Source organism: Amborella trichopoda, chromosome 2, assembly GCF_054954075.1.
Source record: "Amborella trichopoda isolate Santa Cruz 75 chromosome 2, AtrichopodaSantaCruz75HAP2 v2.0, whole genome shotgun sequence".
Taxonomy (NCBI): domain Eukaryota; kingdom Viridiplantae; phylum Streptophyta; class Magnoliopsida; order Amborellales; family Amborellaceae; genus Amborella; species Amborella trichopoda.
The window spans coordinates 9040935-9059977 of NC_142337.1; the positions used below are offsets into that span (position 1 = coordinate 9040935).

Here is a 19043-nt window from a genome sequence, read left to right on the forward strand (position 1 = left end):
TTGGTTTGACCTCAATAAGAAAATATTACGTAGCTCAAGGTTAGGTGATCAGGGCATAACAACATAACGTCTTGAATTTATTTTTACACGATATAAGAGTTTCCTTTCCTTCAACTACCGCTCAAAAATAAAAATAATAATCATAATAATAATAATAATAATAACTTTGAGTGCACATATATTCTTGTACACACATGCAAAAGGCGAAAGGAGCAACGCACGTGTGAAAAGTTCGAGCATAGACCATAGATCATAAGTAGGTACTAGGGTGGGTCTCACGCGTAGGAGAAAAACGAGAATAGCGTCCTGAGAATACGCCCGCATCAATTTCCTTTCAAGGAAAACCGAGGAGGAATCGTTTCTCTGCCTGCATCTTAGAGAGAGAGAGAGAGAGAGGAGAGAGAGAGAACCACGATGGCGGAAGTCGAAGTTCAGCATCAGCAACAAGATGTGTCTGTAGATTCAGCAGAGGAGGGAGAAATCATAGAGTCAGGTCCCCCCTCCTCTGTTAGTCGAAGCCTCGAATCTTCTCACCCCCTTGAGCATTCATGGACCTTCTGGTTCGATAACCCGTCTTCTCGTCCTAAGCAGGGGACGTGGGGAAGCCATATTCGCCCTGTTCATTCTTTCTCCACTGTCGAAGATTTCTGGTGGTATGCCCTCTCTTTCTCTCTGCAACTCAGTTCGTGTTTCCCTTGTTTCCCTCTATAAAACAACATGTTTTTTTCTCTCCATAAAACAACATGGGGATTTGGGGTTTCATAACTAAATGCATGTATTGTGTAGTGGGATGGCTCTTAAACTGATTCTGTGCTGGATTTTTTTGGGTTTCTTGGAGCATATAAATTTAGAATTTTTTTGGCTCTTTTAGAACCCATGAGTGCATATTCAGTTATCTGATTTTTTATTTGTACCTGATAGAATGATGGGTTGGTTTATTTATTTTGCTTCTTCACACTGTATTGAATATCAATTATTTGGTTTTTCTGATTGGATAGGTCGTTAGATTCGTTATAATCTTGGTTTTGTATTTGAATTTTATTGGTTTCCTTTCTCTCCATCGTCGGCTGTGAAATTCCACTAATTATGATCCATGTTCATGTGAACTGTACCAATATGATCGAGTTGCCAAAGGAATTGTTTGCTATTTATTGAGTTAGTCTGAATCACTGTTACTTTGAAACAGATTAGAGGAGAAAAATGTTTAAAGAAAAACTCATTCTGCAACCATGGGTTTTACCTTTGACTGGCCAGATCTTCATTTTTTGGATCAAATCATCGAAACTTCGGCCCCCTAGGCATCTCCCTAGGCAGGTTTCCTGGGTGGGGATTTTTATTTTTTATTTTTTAATGTTTTTTATCTCTAAATTAAGGAAAGGGGTTTAGGTTATTGTGTAACCGAAACCTTAAAAAACAATCACTGTTTCAAATTTTTAAGAGATTGATCAGGGTATTTTAGAGTGTTGGAAATCGTATAAGATGTAATTGTTGAAACACCTTGCCAGTATTAGGGATGTTGCGCTTTGTCAAAATCTTCCTGAAGCTATCAGAGAGAGGGATGTCGCACTTTGTCAAAATGTTCCTGAAGCTATCAGAAAGGAGATTAAGCAATATATGAGTTCAGCAAAACACAAACGGGAACAAAACCCTTGTCATTTGGATAGGTCAATTTCTGGTTCTTCGAAAAGTGATGATCCAAGTCGGAAACATGGTTATAACTTGAACCAAACGATAAAAATTGTATAAGGTGTAATTTTTGTGAAAAAGATACCAATAAGGGTATTAATTGATTCAAGAATCACCTAACAGGTATTAAAGGGAATGTTGCTTCTTGTAAAAAAGTTCTGAAGCTATTAGGGATGAGATTAGGCAATATTTGAATTTAATAAAACTAGAGAAGGAAGAAAAGGAACCTTGTTATTGGGAAATATCTTCTCTAGGTTCTTCTTGAAGTGGTGATCGGGGTTGGAAATATGGTCATAACCTGAATGATACAAATTGTATGATGTGTAATTATTGTGGAAATGATACTAATGGGGGTATTTGCTGGTTCCAGAAACACCTTGCCGGTATTAAGGGGGATGTTTCTAGTGTATAAAAATGTTCTTCAGGCTACCAGGGAGGATATTAAGCAATATTTGACTTCAGTGAAACACAAAAAGCAAGAAAATGGTGAAGAGGCACCATGTAGAGCAACCAAAAGTCCTAGGGCCTCATTTGCACAAAGTAAGGGGGGTAAAAGAAGAGGAGGAAGAGGCAGATTTAGAAGAAACAGAGGAGGATGAGCATTATATTGAAGAGGGAGGTCACTCTGATGATGATGACCTTGAATCTGATGCATGTGATGAGGCTTACTCCTACTTTTTCTGATGATGGCTGAAGACATTTGACTCTTGGAGTTTGAGTCTTAGACTGTATATTTTCTTTTTTATAATTTCTACGTTTTACTATCATTCATATTTGTATACCTGTATGGTTGTATCATTGTTGTTCCTGGCTAGGCACCTAAGATGTGTCTTTCGCATACATATCCTAGATTCGATATGCGATATGCAATGTGCGCTTCCCTTGATATGGCAGGTTAAGTGAAACATCCTTCCTATTTCCTTGCGTGTATGAGCCGAGTCAATAGTCGATGAAAGGGTAGGTTATCAAAAGTCTTAAGAGTAAAGTCAAGGGCCAACTTAGCCTAGCTTGCTATGCAAAGCTTACCTAACATCTTGAAATCGATAGCTCGAATCCCAACGTAGATAAGTTGAGCACCGACTGATGAAGGGAAATCCGCCAAGTAAGTCAACTAACCAGACCTTAAGCACTCTTTTCATCAAGCTCCCAAGCTGAGTAAAGAAGCTGGCACTAGTGTTTGAGGGAGCGGGAGGGATATCGGAGTTCTAGTTTCAAAGCAATATGAAAGAGCTCCCAAGCCGAGTAACGAGACCCCTTATGTTTTCAATACGTTATTCATTTTGAAGGAGGGGGCACGGCTTGACATCGTAGATCTCGGATGTTTACACCAGGATCTTAAAGCGCTATAACGAAGAAAGCTTGGTAATTAAGAAATGGCAGCAACAGAGAAAGCACTTAGCTACTGCACCAGGTGCACTTCCCCAAGGGTGTCCCAAAGTTCCTTCGCCGAACCATTCAGACTTCTTTCTCATCGTATTGGAAAGCCGCACAGTCTCTGGATGGAGCATGGAGTATGGTCTATACAGTATGGATTATGGATTGTGCCTCTACTATTAATTTACTGATTATTATTATATTTTACTTTTGTTTGTGCTAGTAGTCTGTCTATTACAAATATACAAGGGTTTGGAACGTTTTGGATTATGGGATTTTTAATATTTTATGATGTGTACACATTAATCATATCCCCCTGCCCCTTGCTCCTCTCCTTCAACCTACGTCTGGGCAATCACCTAGGCGCTGGGCGGCAAGGACTCCCCCCCCCCGGTCGTCTATGCACCGCCCAACGTTTTTTGGAACACTGGTCTTCTGGATCTTCCTATTATCGTTTATGTTGAAATGTTTATTTTATTACTTCTATTTGTTTTTATAGTAATGAAGAAGATAATTTAGTTACCAAAAATGTGTTTGAATAGGATTACCTTGTCTCTTATTGGCCATATAAAGGATAGGAATGCATAGAATTGTGTTACATGGGGTCAGACTGTTTTTGCGCTTATATGTATGTTCGTTCTCAATGTGGAAATGAACCATACCTTATTGAGATGCTAGAATGTCGTGCATTTATCTGACCAGATGGGTATGATTTGTGCATTTTGGCTAATTTAGTGGGGTTGTAGACTTTTCTGACTAAAAGATTCAAAGCTGTGACTGTTTGACGGATAATTTCTTTGTTGCTATGTGCCTATAAAGATTCTTGTTTGTTTAATTTTAATTATTGGATTTTGGTTGCTGAGATACTGTAGAAGGTATATATTTGTATAACTAGAAGATGGTAAGGTTTACAAAAGTCCTTATCTTTATATACCATGTACAATGTTGAAGTATTATGAAGGTTTCATTATCACTCCTAGCAAATAGAACATGAAGACCGAGGTTCGAAGGCAGGGTTACATTGTTATAGCAGCCCATGCGAGTTAGCAATTTATGTAATTGCCAATTTCACAAACCATTGAAAGAGAACGTTTGTTAACATTGTTATTTCATGTATTGCCCATGAGCTGCATCTTTGTGGTGGTCATTATAAAGTTTAAAGTTTTGGGAACCATGACAAATCCTGTGAAATCAAGTACATATTCATGTGAAAGGAGGGGTCTTATATTTGTCTTTGGTGGTTACTTCTTGCTTATCTATTCATTGTTTGCCACTGAATTGCAAGTTCTGTAGAATCTTGAAAACTAGTGTCATAAATGGCTCCTATCAAGATGTTCTAGGACTTCATACTTTCAAACCTTTCAAACAGCGGAATCCTTAGTCGTGTGGGTACGAGATTATGTGGCCTTGCCATTGCTCTCTCTAGCTAATAGGTTATGTGTAGTGCCTAGTTACATTGTTTGCCCCCCTTAAGGAGCTTGCTCCATGGAAGACTAATTATATATGAGGCTTTAATCACATGTGCATGCATATGGAGTACTAGATGGAACAGAGGGAGTGGATTAAAGAGTTTGTTTCCATGGATTCATTCTTGCTATCGATTAATAGCTCCCATAGAGGCTCGTTTAGAAGCGCTGGGGCAGTGTAGGCAATTCGGTCCTCTCTACCCTTTACCATGGTGTTAGTGCCTACAAAGAGGTATCTTTGGGATTGATGGAAGGTCTCAACATTAGCCCAGGAGTGGAGAGAATGACTCCTATGTTTTGTGGGTTAAATGGCGATCAAGGTGGAATATTGACTCATAGTTAGGTGGTTAAGGTGGCAAGAACCAAAGAATCAATTTCAGCAAAAGTTAAGTGATTGGTAGTTGGTAATTAATGTGAGAATCTGTAACCATTGCAGTTTGGAATTTATTTTCAATACCCTATCTGGGAAACGCTTAAGATTGCACCTATGTGATGAGAATGCTAAGAAAATCTTTAGGTCCTCCTGATCAAGAGAGTGGAGGGATGATAGCACATGGGAAAGTTCAGTTTCCCATTGCTTCTGAAAGAGTCATATCTAGATCAACCTTATCCAACGTACTTTATGTTATTCTGTAAGATGCCCAGGGGTATAACACCATAGCAAATAAGTTCAGAGATGGCTGTGGCACTCCTATGTGCAGCAATAGTGACTAGCGAGAATTATAGGATTTATCTGGCGAGATAGGACGAGGTATACAAGCTGAGATCGAGACGGCATTTAGGACTGCATGGCTTGGAATCATCAATAATCTCTGCTAATTAAATGGGATTTGAGATTTTTGGCAAACTGTTGTTCTCTTTGGTATATGTTGGTTTATTACAAATATGGGATTGGGAGGGTAGGCGTTACTTAAGACTCTGGGTAGGCATGAGATGATGTATTAGGCTTAGAGAGTTACTTTTTCAGTGTGGTTTGTCTCTAGGGATAGTTTTGCATTTCCAATTGTGGATGGGGGCAAAGACCACTTTTAGCTTTTAGAATGATACTTGGTTTTGTGAGTCTTTTGTTCAAGAGTGCGTTTTGAGACAAGTGTATCTCATCTTTTCCTGTAATTTGTAATATGTTGCTTCGAGTCTATGAACATCCTAAGGAGAGGATAGTAAGTTGTTCTTCGTAGGGATTTTGAGACTAGTATAGTGTCTTCGTGTCTAGTACCCATAGTTATTTATTCCGTTGCCCACATGGGATAGTGTCCCGAACTCTGGATTTTTTCCATTTAGGCTTGTACAAGTGTTCGCGTTTGCATTCATGAATGTTTAATGAATTGAGATTGTGTCCCAAGTGGCCCCTTGGCAATGTGCTGACCAGGGATCATTTGCAGCATCATTGCTTAGTTCCCTAACTTTTACATCCTTTGCAGGGAGAAGAAATAGTGGATCATTTGTTTATTCATCACCCCTTTGCAGGGAGAAGAAATAGTTCCCAGTTTATTCATTACCCGTTTTCCCAGGGAGAAGAAATAGTGGATCATCTTTGTTAGGCTTTTCAAAATCGTCAGTGCATTAAGCCCCTCTTTGTGTGTGCATTGTTAACTCTTTTGTTTAGTCCATGGACTTTGTCACAGGTCTGCATATTGAAAATATGACTATCTTGCCATTTTGTGGGGGTATTGATCTAGAAATGATTGACATAATTACAAAGGGATATCTTTGGTTTGGTCTCTATGGATTCATGGGATCCAAGATAGGGTGGTCTCCCTGATCTTTGAGCTCTACACTATAGAGGGATCAGTGTCAAACCTTGATGTGATGCGATGACAATGATCCACAATGAGTTTTTAAGAGATGTGCCCTTCATGAACTCCTGGGTGAAATCTTGGAAGTTCATCTTCAGTTCATTGGGAACCTAAGGTTGTATGGTATTGGCTGTACTGAGGTCACGATTGAACTGTGTACTCTATGTTCTTAGGCCATGCTCATATGTGTTTCCGTGAAAATTACATTCTAAAATTAAACAGATAAATAAAAAATTTCAAAACAAATCAAATTCACCCCTTTCAGGCTTTTACTTATATAAACCAGGCACAGTCATCCCAGAGCTTTGGTTATACTTCATTAGTGACATCTGGTATGAAATTGGAACCAGAAAACCTCTAATTCCTTAAATGTATACATATTTATAGAAAGTACATTGAAGGAAAATAAGGAATGGGCTTAAGTTGCCCTTATACTTTGGAGCTTGGTAAAAATCCCTTTCTTCAATGTCTCCAGATGCTCTCTGTATGTTTTCTTTGTGTTTCCTAGTCATTTGCTTTCTCTGTAATCTTAAGAGTGTCTCTTTCATGTCCCTTTTTGTGAAACTCGTCCTTTTTTGTCCAAAGTTCGAATGGCGGGATGGATTCCCAATCGCCACAGACGTATAGATTAATTCCCTCAAGACATTCGTTATGAAGGTGTTAAAACACGATTTAGATGCTTGATGGCATGCACGATTTAGATGCTTGATGGCATCATTGTCCATCATTTTAAGGCTTTCTAAAAATGTCTCTCTGGACTTTTGACCACGTTTCAGCGTTAAAGCCACCATTTTAACTGCAGTTTAATGTATTTATGATCAATTTTGAGTTATTGTACTTGGTTTTATTGAAGTTTTTTTTGTTTTTTTTTTTTCATTTAAACACATTCTCAATTTATTTAAAATTGGTATCGATTTCAAGTTTGGAGAAGAGTCTCAGTTGTAATCCTTGCTAGTCTTTCAAAACTACAGTGACTCCAAATTTGATCCAAATTACTGGTTTATTACCAAACTTTGAAGTCTATATTATTTTGACCTTATTGATCATATTGAAATTTATTCAAAGCTTTTTACTTCAATTTTGTGATTATTCAATCACTTACAGTTATGTCCCACATTTTGACTGTGGTTAATGGTTTTGAAGGGCAATTCAGAATTGCGCCATACAAATGGTTTATCACTGAACTTTGTTTATAAGCTGCTGTTTTTTGAAGTTTGTCCAAATTTCATTCTTCAGTCACTCAACCCAAATCCTTACTGTGGTTATGGGTTTAGGCTTTTTTGAGTAATGTACGCATTGGCTTGTCCTTTTTAAAAAAAGAAGAAAAAAAAAAAACTACTTACCCCAATGAAAAAAATCTGCCTTTGTGAAGTACAACCGATGATAGCTCAGGTAATATTAAAGTAGTAATTTAAGTGCATAACAGCAATTATGATTGTGCACTACCCAGTCATGGAAAGAATTACTTATTTACTCTCTCTTTTTTTTGTCTTTTCTTTTCTTTTTGTGTGTTTTGGGGGGGTTGGATCTGCGCCTTGTATGGAATACAGGTAATGTAAGGGCTAACAGTAACTATGGTTATGCACTGTCCAGGCATTAATGATTTGATCTTGCAATTACCCAAGCATTATTTGATGTTGGTCTAAGGCATAATGCGCCTTTTGTACTTTCAAGGATTTTTTGGATGATAAAATTATTATTCAGTCCTTAACCAAAAACATGTTCTTGAATATATCAGGAGTACAAATATGGGGAAAACAAATTGTTCATGGGCAAAATGATATGTTGTTGACATTCTCAATTATGTAATAAAGAATCTTAGATGAACTGACACATGGCATGGCTTTTGTATACCGAAGAGTTTTATGTATAATAAAATGACTATTCTATGCTTGTCTAGAAAAATGTTTTTGAATATTAGGGAGTACAATTTCTAAAAGATGATTGTTAACTTCAAAAAATTTTTTTCTAAAAGATGATTGTTGATGGGAAAAATTGTACCTATTTACATTCCAAATTAGATAAAATCTAAGATACTAGGGGAAGATCCTGGTCATAATGATGTGTAATTATTATTGCCCTTTCTTCAGGTGGCAATGATCTGCTGATTCTGGATCAAGATGATTAAAGAAGCATGTAGGGGCTAATGTAATTATTATTGGACTCTTCTTCCATTTGGCAACACTCTAGGCATTGAAAATGGCTAAAGACGCAACTAAGGAAATGTAATTATTATTTTATTTTTTTGGAAAGGTGGGTCTCACAATTGAACACTTGGACCCCCTTGGTGGATTTTTTTTTTTAATTTTGAATTTTGAATTTTTATAGTATTTTTAATTTTATTGATATATTATTTTATTTGGGGGTCTTTTATTTACCTAAAACGTAACTTGGGGCTAAATTTGGGAAAACAGCCTTTTATCTACCTAAAATGTACCTTGGGGCTAAATTTGGGAAAACAACCTGCACCTTGTGATTTGCTTTAAGGCTTCATTTGGGTTTTAATTAATTGTATATGAGTCGTGCAAACCTTTGCTTAGATTTTCAGGACTAGGAATCATCAATTATTCCCTTGTCCTCGAATCTCAATTCTCATGCTGCACTCTCTTGGTAACCTGGTCCCTTAACTCGTGGCTCGCGTGGCTTGGCTCATTTAGTTGGGTTTTACTTTAATGGATTAGGATTTTGTCATTTGCCTCAAATGTGTTAATTTTTATTAAGTGCCTTGAGGTTTTTAACAAAATGACCAAGCTGCCCCGGTATGGGGCACCAGAGAAAGAGGGATGAGGTGCATGGTTTGCCCCTTGCGCTGATGTTGCACGACCCCATGATGCCTACTGGTATTTTGAACAGCGAGACAACATAGGATCAACACGTCTCTCTCTAAAAAGATTTGTAATAATATGTTAGATTGGTATGTATCTATCCATGTATATATACATATATGTTTGGTGGTTCAGTAAGTGAGATCGGCCTGGAAACATTGACGTTATGTTGGGGTTTTACGACACTTACCACCAAGCCAAGAGCTCCAAAATTTATTTATGTTTTATTTCACAATATGTGTGTGTTTTTGTGTTTTTGTGCGCATGCATGTATGCCAAAAGATTTTATGGTTTGTAAGAGCATTTTCTCCTATTCACTCCCTTGGTTGAACCCAATCTAGGACTATTTTTAGGCCGTTTTGGGATCAAACTTCCTCAACCTCCTGACCATCCTCAAAAGAAAAAAAGGATTTTCACTTCTTCCTCTTTCTACTTTCCAGCAGGCAAAAAATTAGTGTTTGGCTAGTAACTATATATGTTTATAAACCTTTTGTTTCGTCATAACATTAGGAGCTTCACATCTGATAAACTTCAATCATTCTATGTCATTTTAATGTGTTTTCTTTCACTCTTGTATGGGACCCTGTTTTTGTCTTAAGTAAAGGAAAAAGATTATATCAAGCTGAGGCTCTAAACAATCAAATCAGAGCCCACCTGAAAAATTTCACTAGAAGAGTTTGTTTTGATGCCCAAATATCCTCAAATTGATCATCTCGACATCTAGATGCATGGACATAAGAAAAAAATGGATTTTGAGTTTTGGAAATAGTGCATCTTGTAACGCATATTTGGACCGTCAATTTTCAAGATTTTCAAGTTTTCATAGATCTGCTTGATCTACACTATTTTTTAAGCTTTAAATTTTATAATTAAAGATGAAAATATATTTTAAGGCTCTCACAAAGATTTCCAGTATTGAAACCACATTTCTTGACACTATTTGAAGGTGCACTTTACTTTGATTGTTTAGAGCCTCGGCTCTATACAAACTGCACCCATAAGTAAAAGGCGGCATGTATTTCTGTATTCTTGTCATGTTTATTGATGAAACCAGTTTATTGATGCAAGTCATTTGTATTTTATGTATTCTTCTATTGTTGTTTATAAAACCAGTGCATTAATGCAACTGATTTATGAGATTCTTTGTATCTCCATTTGTTAATGTCAGCCTTTACAACAACATACATCATCCGAGCAAGTTGGCTGTTGGTGCTGATTTACACTGCTTCAAAGATAAAATTGAGCCAAAATGGGAGGATCCAATTTGTGCTAATGGAGGGAAGTGGACAATTACCACTGCAAAGGGGAAAGCAGATACATGGTGGTTGTACACTGTGAGTTTCACATTCCACATCGTTTTATCTCTTCCAAATATTAATGCCTTTATGCTTATTTATTATGTTGATAATTTATTGTGGTTTTTCTTCATAGTTGTTGGCAATGATTGGTGAACAATTCGACTATGGTGATGAAATTTGTGGAGCAGTAGTTAGTGTAAGAAGAGGAAAGCAGGAAAGAATAGCTATATGGACCAAAAATGCTTCAAACGAAGAAGCACAGGTAATTTTTTTATTATTGCTTTTTATAGCTACATGATTCTGTTATATGCCGGGATGCAGTAATTCTCATATTAAATAAATAAAATTTCAGCCATGTTATCAATTATTGAAAAGACTTGAGATTACGTTCTGGTACATATGGTGGTACAAATTTAGCGACATGTCGAATCACCTGTAAATCTATCTTTGGGCTTGAGCATTGGGTTTAAAATGTATTTCAATTGATGCACTTTTCATTGAGGAACCAATGAACTTTTAATATTACTGTCATGTAAATTTGCGAGGCAGCAGTATTTATTTTTATTTTTGTTTTATTTTTATATTTGGAAGCCGTTTAGCTTGTTTAGCATAAACTTAATTCTAAATAAACGTTGGACTGAAATAAATAGAGAACATACTTTACATCCCCTTAGTTTAACTATTTTCCTTTCTATATTGTGTCACAATTTGAAAGATTAGCTTACTGCTTGAGGTAATGAGTTGAATTTTTTTTTATCTGATTTTATTTTTATTTCTATTTTTTGGGTCGAATAAGTTTTATTCTGAGTACCAGGAATGCCTTAACCAGTGTGATCCCACAGTTCTAGAACAGCTTTGTGATGGGAACTCTGCCCCTGTTTTTCAACAATGTGTTCCCTTGCATTTGGGATCACCTTCCTGTAGATTTTTTTTTCTTTTATTTATTGATAAGAGTACATTTGTCTTAGACTTGGGATCAGATCCTGATCCTATTGGATTGTATTCCTTGATTGGCATGGAACGTGTTCTGCAAATAAGGAAAGGCAATTCTTCAACTCAACCTTGTGAAAATACATTCGCTTGTTCAACTGAGATGACCCCCTCCCCTTTTATCCTCCCCAAAAAAAAAAAAAAAAAAATCCTGGCCTAACCCCCACCCTACCCTGCCATCCAATATCTAGAATGGGTTGCTAACTTGATTAAATGAGGTCTTTTATTACTTTCTAGCGCACCAGCTGAACTGCTATTCTTAAATAAGTCTTATGTTCACATGCACGCATCTATGATTTATCTGTCTTCTGCCTCTTTAGGATCTTCTACTATCTCTCCCTCTCAATGAAAGGGGTCGAGATTTGGTGCCTTGACTGCACTCATGGAAACAAAGCAATAGACTGTTGGGCTAAAGTTGATTGGATATTAAGTTTAGGCTTTATCAGTGCTGTTTTCTTAAGGATTAAGTGATATCTTTCATATATTTTAAAGCTTACATTTCAAGAATGTTTATTTTTTTGTATCTAGCATGATCCTTGCAAACTTTACTGAGTAATCTTTGGAATCTTTCTTTCACAGATAAGCATTGGCAAGCAGTGGAAGGAATTTCTGGATAACAATGACACTATTGGGTTTATTTTCCATGTAAGCTCCTCCCATTTATGTGAGGGTGCGGTTTGTATGGAGCCTAGGCTCTAAACAATCAAATTAGAGCCTACCTTCAAGTATTGTCAAGAAATATGGTTTCAATACTGGAAATATCTGTGATAGCCTTAAAATATATTTTCATCTTTATTTATAAAGTTTAAAGCTTCAAAAATAGTGTACATCGACATATCTATGAAAGCTTGAAAATCTTGAAAATTGACGGTCCAAAAATACGTTACAAAATACACTGTTTCCAAAACTTGCAATCCATTTTTTTCTCATGTCCATGCATCTTGATGTCGAGATGATCAATTTGAAGATATTCGGGCAACAAAACAACCTATTCTGCTGAAATTTTTGAGTTGGGCTCAAATTTGATTGTTTAGAGCCTCGGCTCTATATAAACTTTTCCCTTTATGTATTACTGGGATTAAGGGATCATTGTTATGAGTATTTGAGTCTTGATGCCACTGTTGGTTTTTTATTTCAGGATGATGCGAAGAGGTTGGACAAAGCGGCAAAGGATCGATACACTGTGTGATCCTTGACATACTATTGATGTTGCCAGTGATTAATGGAACAGTAATTTTGTCATCAAATGGCATCTCTAAAGAGCATAGGCTTCTTACAAATTGTCACTCTGGTTGATGCTAGTTATGGGGACTTGGGTTTTGACACCGTTTTGTATATTTATCATATTTTCTAGTAGTTTAATGCTCTTTCAATAGATTTTTTTTTTATCTAATAGAAACATTCTCCAGCTCTCTGATCTGCTGGATACATCTAGTGTCCAATGCTTCGGTTTCTTTTATGAGTTTCATAAGTAACACCCATACGAGATAAGAGACCAATGGATATGATTGAAGGTGGTAAGACAAACATGGGATGTGAAATCAAAATCTTCCATGTAAAAGTCCATGTATGAAATTGCCGCATATTTAAATCAATACTGGATCTGAGTACTTGCACGAGCAAAATTTTAAGGCACAATTTGATCTCAAATTTTGCTATTAGTTTTTTGTTTTTCTTCAAATGTTAATCGACCAAATGATAATCTGGTCAATTATCATTTGCTGTCCAGGGCTGTTTGATTGCTTTAATTTGAATTGCAATTCCAAAGTGTGGTGCGATGGTGGTGGTGACGACGATGGTGGTGGGGGTGGTGCTGCCATATTTACGATGGTGGTGGTTGCAGTAGTGTCTTCTTTGAAATCATAAATCAACGCATACTTGCATTCGGCTCACAGATTGCAGACTTGTTGGATGTCTTCTTTCAAATCATAAATCAACACATACATTCGACTCACGGAGTGAATCTATGGAGCCAATTCAGTTGCTTTTAGTGTTTCTCTCATAAATGTTGATGGGCATGCCATAGAGGGGTGCAGGTAAGGGATCAATGGTGATGGGCTCATGCAGGTAAACCAGTGACCAATCATACTTTGTGACCATCATGTGCATGAAGACAAGTATCTGCATTTTGGCCAGTTCAAAACGAGCACATAGCCTTGGGCCACCTCCAAATGGAAGGTATACATAAGGGCGCACGGCCTCCTCGAACCTGTTCGGGTCAAAACTCTCCGGGTTGGGAAAATACTGAGGGTCGTAATGTGTCCCATATGTTGTCCATAATACCTGCACATGCATGAACTGTGTTAATTTTACAAATAAATTTCTTATTTTTTGAATTTTTATAAATTTTTTTAAGATGCCAAGATTGACCACCAAATTCAGGATCCTCAGGGCTAGAGTCAGAGTTACTCAGTCGAGTCCGGGTGGTGCTCAAATACTGGCTGAGGGAAAGTTAGAGAGAGAGAGAGACCTTCCATCCTTTGGGGATGAGGTATCCTTGGAATTGGATGTCGACAATGGCCTTCCTGAAAGAGCCAAAGATTGGAGGGAACAAACGCATGCTTTCTTGAGCCACTTGCCACGTGTAAGTCATACGTTTTATGTCATCCCATGTTAGTGTCTCCTCGCCCGTCTTCTCCCTCATAATCTCCTCTTGCTCTGCACTACCACAACATCATATGCTAATAATCAAATCTATCGGTTCCTTAAAAAACAATTGTTGTATTGTTGATTTCATATGCTAATAATCATATCTATGGGTTCCTTAAATAAAAAACACAAGGAAAACAGTAAATAGTAATGGAAAATTGTAGGGAAAATTACGTCCGTACCTTGTTTTAAAACCCTTACTACAGTTTGGTCTTAAAATATACAGAAATTACTCGGAGATCCTGCTAATTTCATTTTTTTCAATTCTACCACCGGTTCGTTGTTGTAAATATCGAACCAATCTTTAGGGGTTTTTTCTTAAAAAACATTCACTCTGATGTCAGATGGGAAAGCAATTCTGCCCCAATTCTACCCCGGTCCAATGTTGTAAAAATCAATGGCCTATAAATTTTCTTTAAAAAATTATCTTTTTTAGTTCATAATGTATTGATGATCTCCATGTTAGAGATCATATCTACCTAAAAATTACGTTCAAAATCCATCACAAAAATAGATTTTGAAGCCCAGCCTCATAGGTAAAGATGAGTCCTAGGACCCATAGAAACTGTGCCAAAAATATTTAATGTTCCCGATTTGTCAATGTGGTTCTCATTTGACTGAAGTACGTTAACCTCAACAAATAACGATTGGGATATGCAAAGTAAATTCGAAGAATGTATCGATCGATTTCTCTTGAGCTCCTTGGTCCGAGTTTCAAGTACTCAGGCCGAGTACGCTCGGTTTGCCCGAGTTTGTCCGAGTTGGGTCTCCCACTAAGTGATATTTATAAAAATTAAAAAATAAAAAACCTAAAAAAATTGAAATTAATTTGATTTTTTTTTTATGTTTTCCATAATTTTGGCAAAGATTTGAAAGTGTTTTGGCCAAAAATATTTATTCTTCTTTTTTGAATTATTTCAAAAATACCCCCACACAAATTGATTTTTAAAGATTTATTTTTTTACTATTTTTTTTATGTCAATTTGATATATTCTGATTAATCTTGCTTTACACATATATTTTCTATTTTTTTGGAATTTTTTATATTTGTTTTGCTGTTGGGCTGAGTTACTCGGGCTCAGATTCAATTTCAATTGATTTATAAGACTAAATCATCGAAGGCATTCACTTCCACATGGTACGTGAAGCCTGGTCCAATTAAAGCTCAAGTCACAGTTCAGACAAACCATGTGATAATAAGCTCAACCGAGTTTAATAAGCTCAATTAGAATTGATGGACGGTGGATATCGAGCTCCACGGCTAATTTGAAGGTGAAGCATTATGCAATACATTCTCCTACTGGGAGAAGGCAATGGACCCAGACCCGGACCCGACCCAGGTTTGGGTATGGATCCAAAAATTGGATCCAATCGGTCGGGTCTGGGTCCAGATCCCATATTATACTTTTAGGTCATAATTTATGAAATATATTTAGATATATCCAAAAATATTTTTTATTTTTATTTTTGGATTGCGTCTGGTCCAAATCTAGGTCTGGGTCCCACATCATATTTTTTTGGTCCTGGTTTGGGTTTGGTGACTTTAGTTTCAAGTCCAGGTCTGGGTCTAGGTCCCATAATATAATTTTGAGTCTGGGTTCGGGTACGAGTCCGGATCCGGACGGTTGCCACGCCCTGTACCTCGATAGGAAATGTCTTTGAAGCCAAAAAAGTATGTGCTTTTATTTTCGTACCTCTTTTCTAACTTCAAACAATGATATTGGTACAAAAATTTCCCTTTATAATCATATTTTCTTAAAACAAGAGGCATTCAAAAAGTAAGAACCAAATCCTTATGAGAAAGTGTAGCATGAGATTATATACATTTTGATACAAGATGGTCACATTAATATTGGCTATTGGATGTGAAATTGGGTGGCTGTAATTACTCTATTGACCATACTCAATCTTTAAAATAAATTTTTTCGAATTTTTTAACATATCCAAACTATCAAATTTCACATCGTATAATTATAAGTAATTGTAAAGTAACTGGTTTCATTGTATACATTCCCCATACTTATCTAACAAGTGGGGGTAGAAGGATGGTACGCATGTATAAATGGCCTATGCATGGAGCAAAACCTTAAAATGTGTATTACGATCTATTCAAAAGAAGATTAAGAGAGATTTTAACCATCGAAAGGATGACATTAATACTCTATGGTCTATATTTTAGACTACATTATGTTGACTTCTTATTTCTTTTAATTTTTTTTTTTTAATTATAATTTTAAAATTTATCTTTTGAACCATCTAAAATACGAAAATTGATCTCCATAGTTTGAAAATTCGACTTCAGCACTATGTTTTTTTTTTTTTTTTTTGATAGTATGAAAGCTAGACTTTCGCACCCCCAAGCACATAGACTTCACAAACCACCCAAATACAACAATTTTTTTGTGTTTTGGGGGTACAAAAGTTATGAGGGTAATCAAAAATAAAAGCTCGAAAAAAATATGACCCCAACACAATATATACAAATTTTGGACAATGCTATAATTCCACATGGTTTTTCCATCTTCTCGAAGATTTATTAACTTTTATTGTAGATAAAACTCTACTGTTGTTTATATAGCATATATTTTAGACTTCACGTGTAGTTATACTAGATTAAGCAGTGTTGTTTATATATGGGTGATAGTGAGAATGGACAAATAAGCAAGATAAGAGGCATGTAAGTGCAGTGTAATTCGAAGCAGCTCTCTCTCTCCATCTCTCTTTCTGCAATTCGAGGCCGCTCTCTTTCTCTCTCTCTCTCCAATTCAAAGCAGCTCTCTCTCTCTCTCTCATACACACACAAATAGAAGTGTAAGAAGGCGAGACCTTGGAGGAGGCGGCGAAGGCAGTCAGGGTGGTGAAACAACAATCTGCACACCATTGATATAGCTATCGAGGTCGTGTCGTGCGCCGCAAACACCAGCAGCACCAAGTTATCCACCACCTCTCTCTCTCCCCCTTCCTCCGCCACCTCCATCAACCTCCCCATCAAATCCTTCTCTTTATCCCCTCCGCCATCCGAACACGCCGCCCTCTCTCTCACTAACGCCACCAACCTCCTCTCAATCTCCGCCCTCGCCCTCTTCGCCCTCCAATGCCTCCACCCAAATGGCACCGCAAAAACACCACCCAAAACACATTCGAAAAGCTCGAAAAGCCCAAAGTCTTCCTTTACCCCTAAAAAGCACTCACAAAACACAGAGAAGGTGAGCCTCTTCATAGAATCAAAGAGCTTGACAGAGTCCCTGCCTCGCCAGTGCGTGTCGAGGTGCGCGTGCACGGCAGCCGAGACTCGCAATGCTAGTGCCTCTGGTGGGCACATGGACGCAAGGACTGCTACACGGAGGCGTTTGTGGCGTGCACCGTGGGCCTCCATGATGGAGCGGCGGCCGATGAGAGAGACGGCTGAGTCCGGCCACGAGCTGACCACATGGCGGAACTCGCTCGATAAGAAGAAGCGGTTGGCATTGGGGCCGGAGACAATGACAGTGGGATGGCCCATGAGGCGGGTCTTGAAGATGGGACCGTGCTTTGTGAAGAGGGGTTGTAGGAAGTCTTGGAAGAGGCGGTTGCGGCGCTGGGCGCGGAGGAAGGATGGGGTGTGGCCAATGAGGGGGAGGCCAAGGGAGCCAGGGGGGAGTGGTGGTGGTGGTGGTGGTGGTGGTGGCTTCTTTTGATGGCGGAGTAGGTGGAGGAGGGAGAGAGAGAGGAGGAAGGCGAGGAGAGATAGAGCTTGGAGGAGGAGGTCCATGGCGGAGAATAGAGAAAGGGAGGGAGTGGGGGCTTGGCTTTATAATTCCATGAGAGAGAGAGAGAGAGAGAGAGAGAGAGCTAGAGCCTGTAGAGAGAGAAAGAGGGGTGGCGGGGGGTAGCATGATAGGATCTTGTGGACGGTGGGGTTGCGGGATCTCAGGGAGGAGCTGTCGGGGGGGTTAGATGACTGAAACATTTCGTGGGGGGTTCACATTTACCATTCTGTCAACTCCCCACCTTCACTTTGTTGGCCCTCTTCCTTATGGTGACTTAGGAGAGAGAGAGAGAAACCTCTTTCATTCGTTTAGAGGCCAGCAGGGGTGCCAACAAGTCGGGTACGGGTTGGGTCCGGCTGGACCTGAACCTAAGCTTGAATAGTATTCCGCTCTAGGTTTTGGACTCGGATCAAAAAATTAGACCCATACCATACCCGTCGGGTTTCGGTTTGGTCAGGTCCATTGCTACCCTATGACTACGAGCACCTTTTTTTTCTCTTTTTTTTGTTTGTTTTTATCATTATATACCTATATTATTGACAACAGGATTATAATCAACCACCATTAGATTTAAAGTCGTTTAATTTGTTGTTTAATAGCTAAAAATGATTACGAGTTCTTCTCATATATTATCCTAAATGCACCCAAACAAGTATGGCTTAAAGTAAAGTATTTTATATCCAACGGTTTGTGCATACGGGATGGGTATGGGTATGGGTTGGGTTCGATTGAAGTTAGATCCTAATAGTATTTGGTTCCAAATTTTGGACCCAAATCCGACCCATCGTTCCAAAATTTGACCCATGCTCAAACCCGAGGTTGGGTCTACTTGTCAGGTCCATTTCTTTTTTTTTTCGTTTTTTTTATTTGATTCAATTTGGCCATGGCCCAATCCTGATATGGTAAGGGCTAAGCCCAAGCCAAGGGCCTCTTTGGTCTGATCAGGGTCGAGCCGGTCTCGAGCTTCCCCTATTGAGATTAGGGCAGAGCTAGAGCTAGGGTGGCTACCACGCTAGTTACCAACCAAAAGAGGTCACATCCCCAAAATTTGAGATCCTAAAATTACTCATGTCTTGGATTTTTCTATGAGTGAACAAATGGATAGTTTACTTCAACGGTAGAAAACAAACGTTTAACGTTACATAATGCGATCGATGCATGTTATCTCAAAAGAAACCTTCTAGACATAAACATTTTCCCTTTCTCTGTA

The 19043-nt window shown here is 38.1% G+C and overlaps 2 protein-coding genes across 2 annotated transcripts; one reads left to right on the top strand and one right to left on the bottom strand.

Moving 5' to 3' along the window:
• Positions 1-357: 357 nt before the first annotated feature.
• LOC18443288 (eukaryotic translation initiation factor 4E-2) lies at positions 358-13060 on the top strand. The gene is made up of 5 exons (XM_011628365.3): positions 358-653; positions 10316-10481; positions 10579-10707; positions 12015-12080; positions 12574-13060. Exons 1-5 carry the CDS (start codon positions 415-417, stop codon positions 12622-12624), a joined length of 651 nt encoding a protein of 216 aa, XP_011626667.1. The 5' UTR covers positions 358-414; the 3' UTR covers positions 12625-13060.
• A 42-nt stretch (positions 13061-13102) lies between these two features.
• Positions 13103-17835, bottom strand: CYP718 (cytochrome P450, family 718). The gene is made up of 3 exons (XM_020672931.2): positions 16911-17835; positions 13906-14093; positions 13103-13718 (listed from the first exon to the last, which is right to left on the bottom strand). The coding sequence occupies exons 1-3, from the start codon at positions 17833-17835 to the stop codon at positions 13413-13415; spliced, it is 1419 nt and encodes a 472-aa protein (XP_020528590.2). The 3' UTR covers positions 13103-13412.
• Between the last annotated feature and the right edge of the window lie 1208 nt (positions 17836-19043).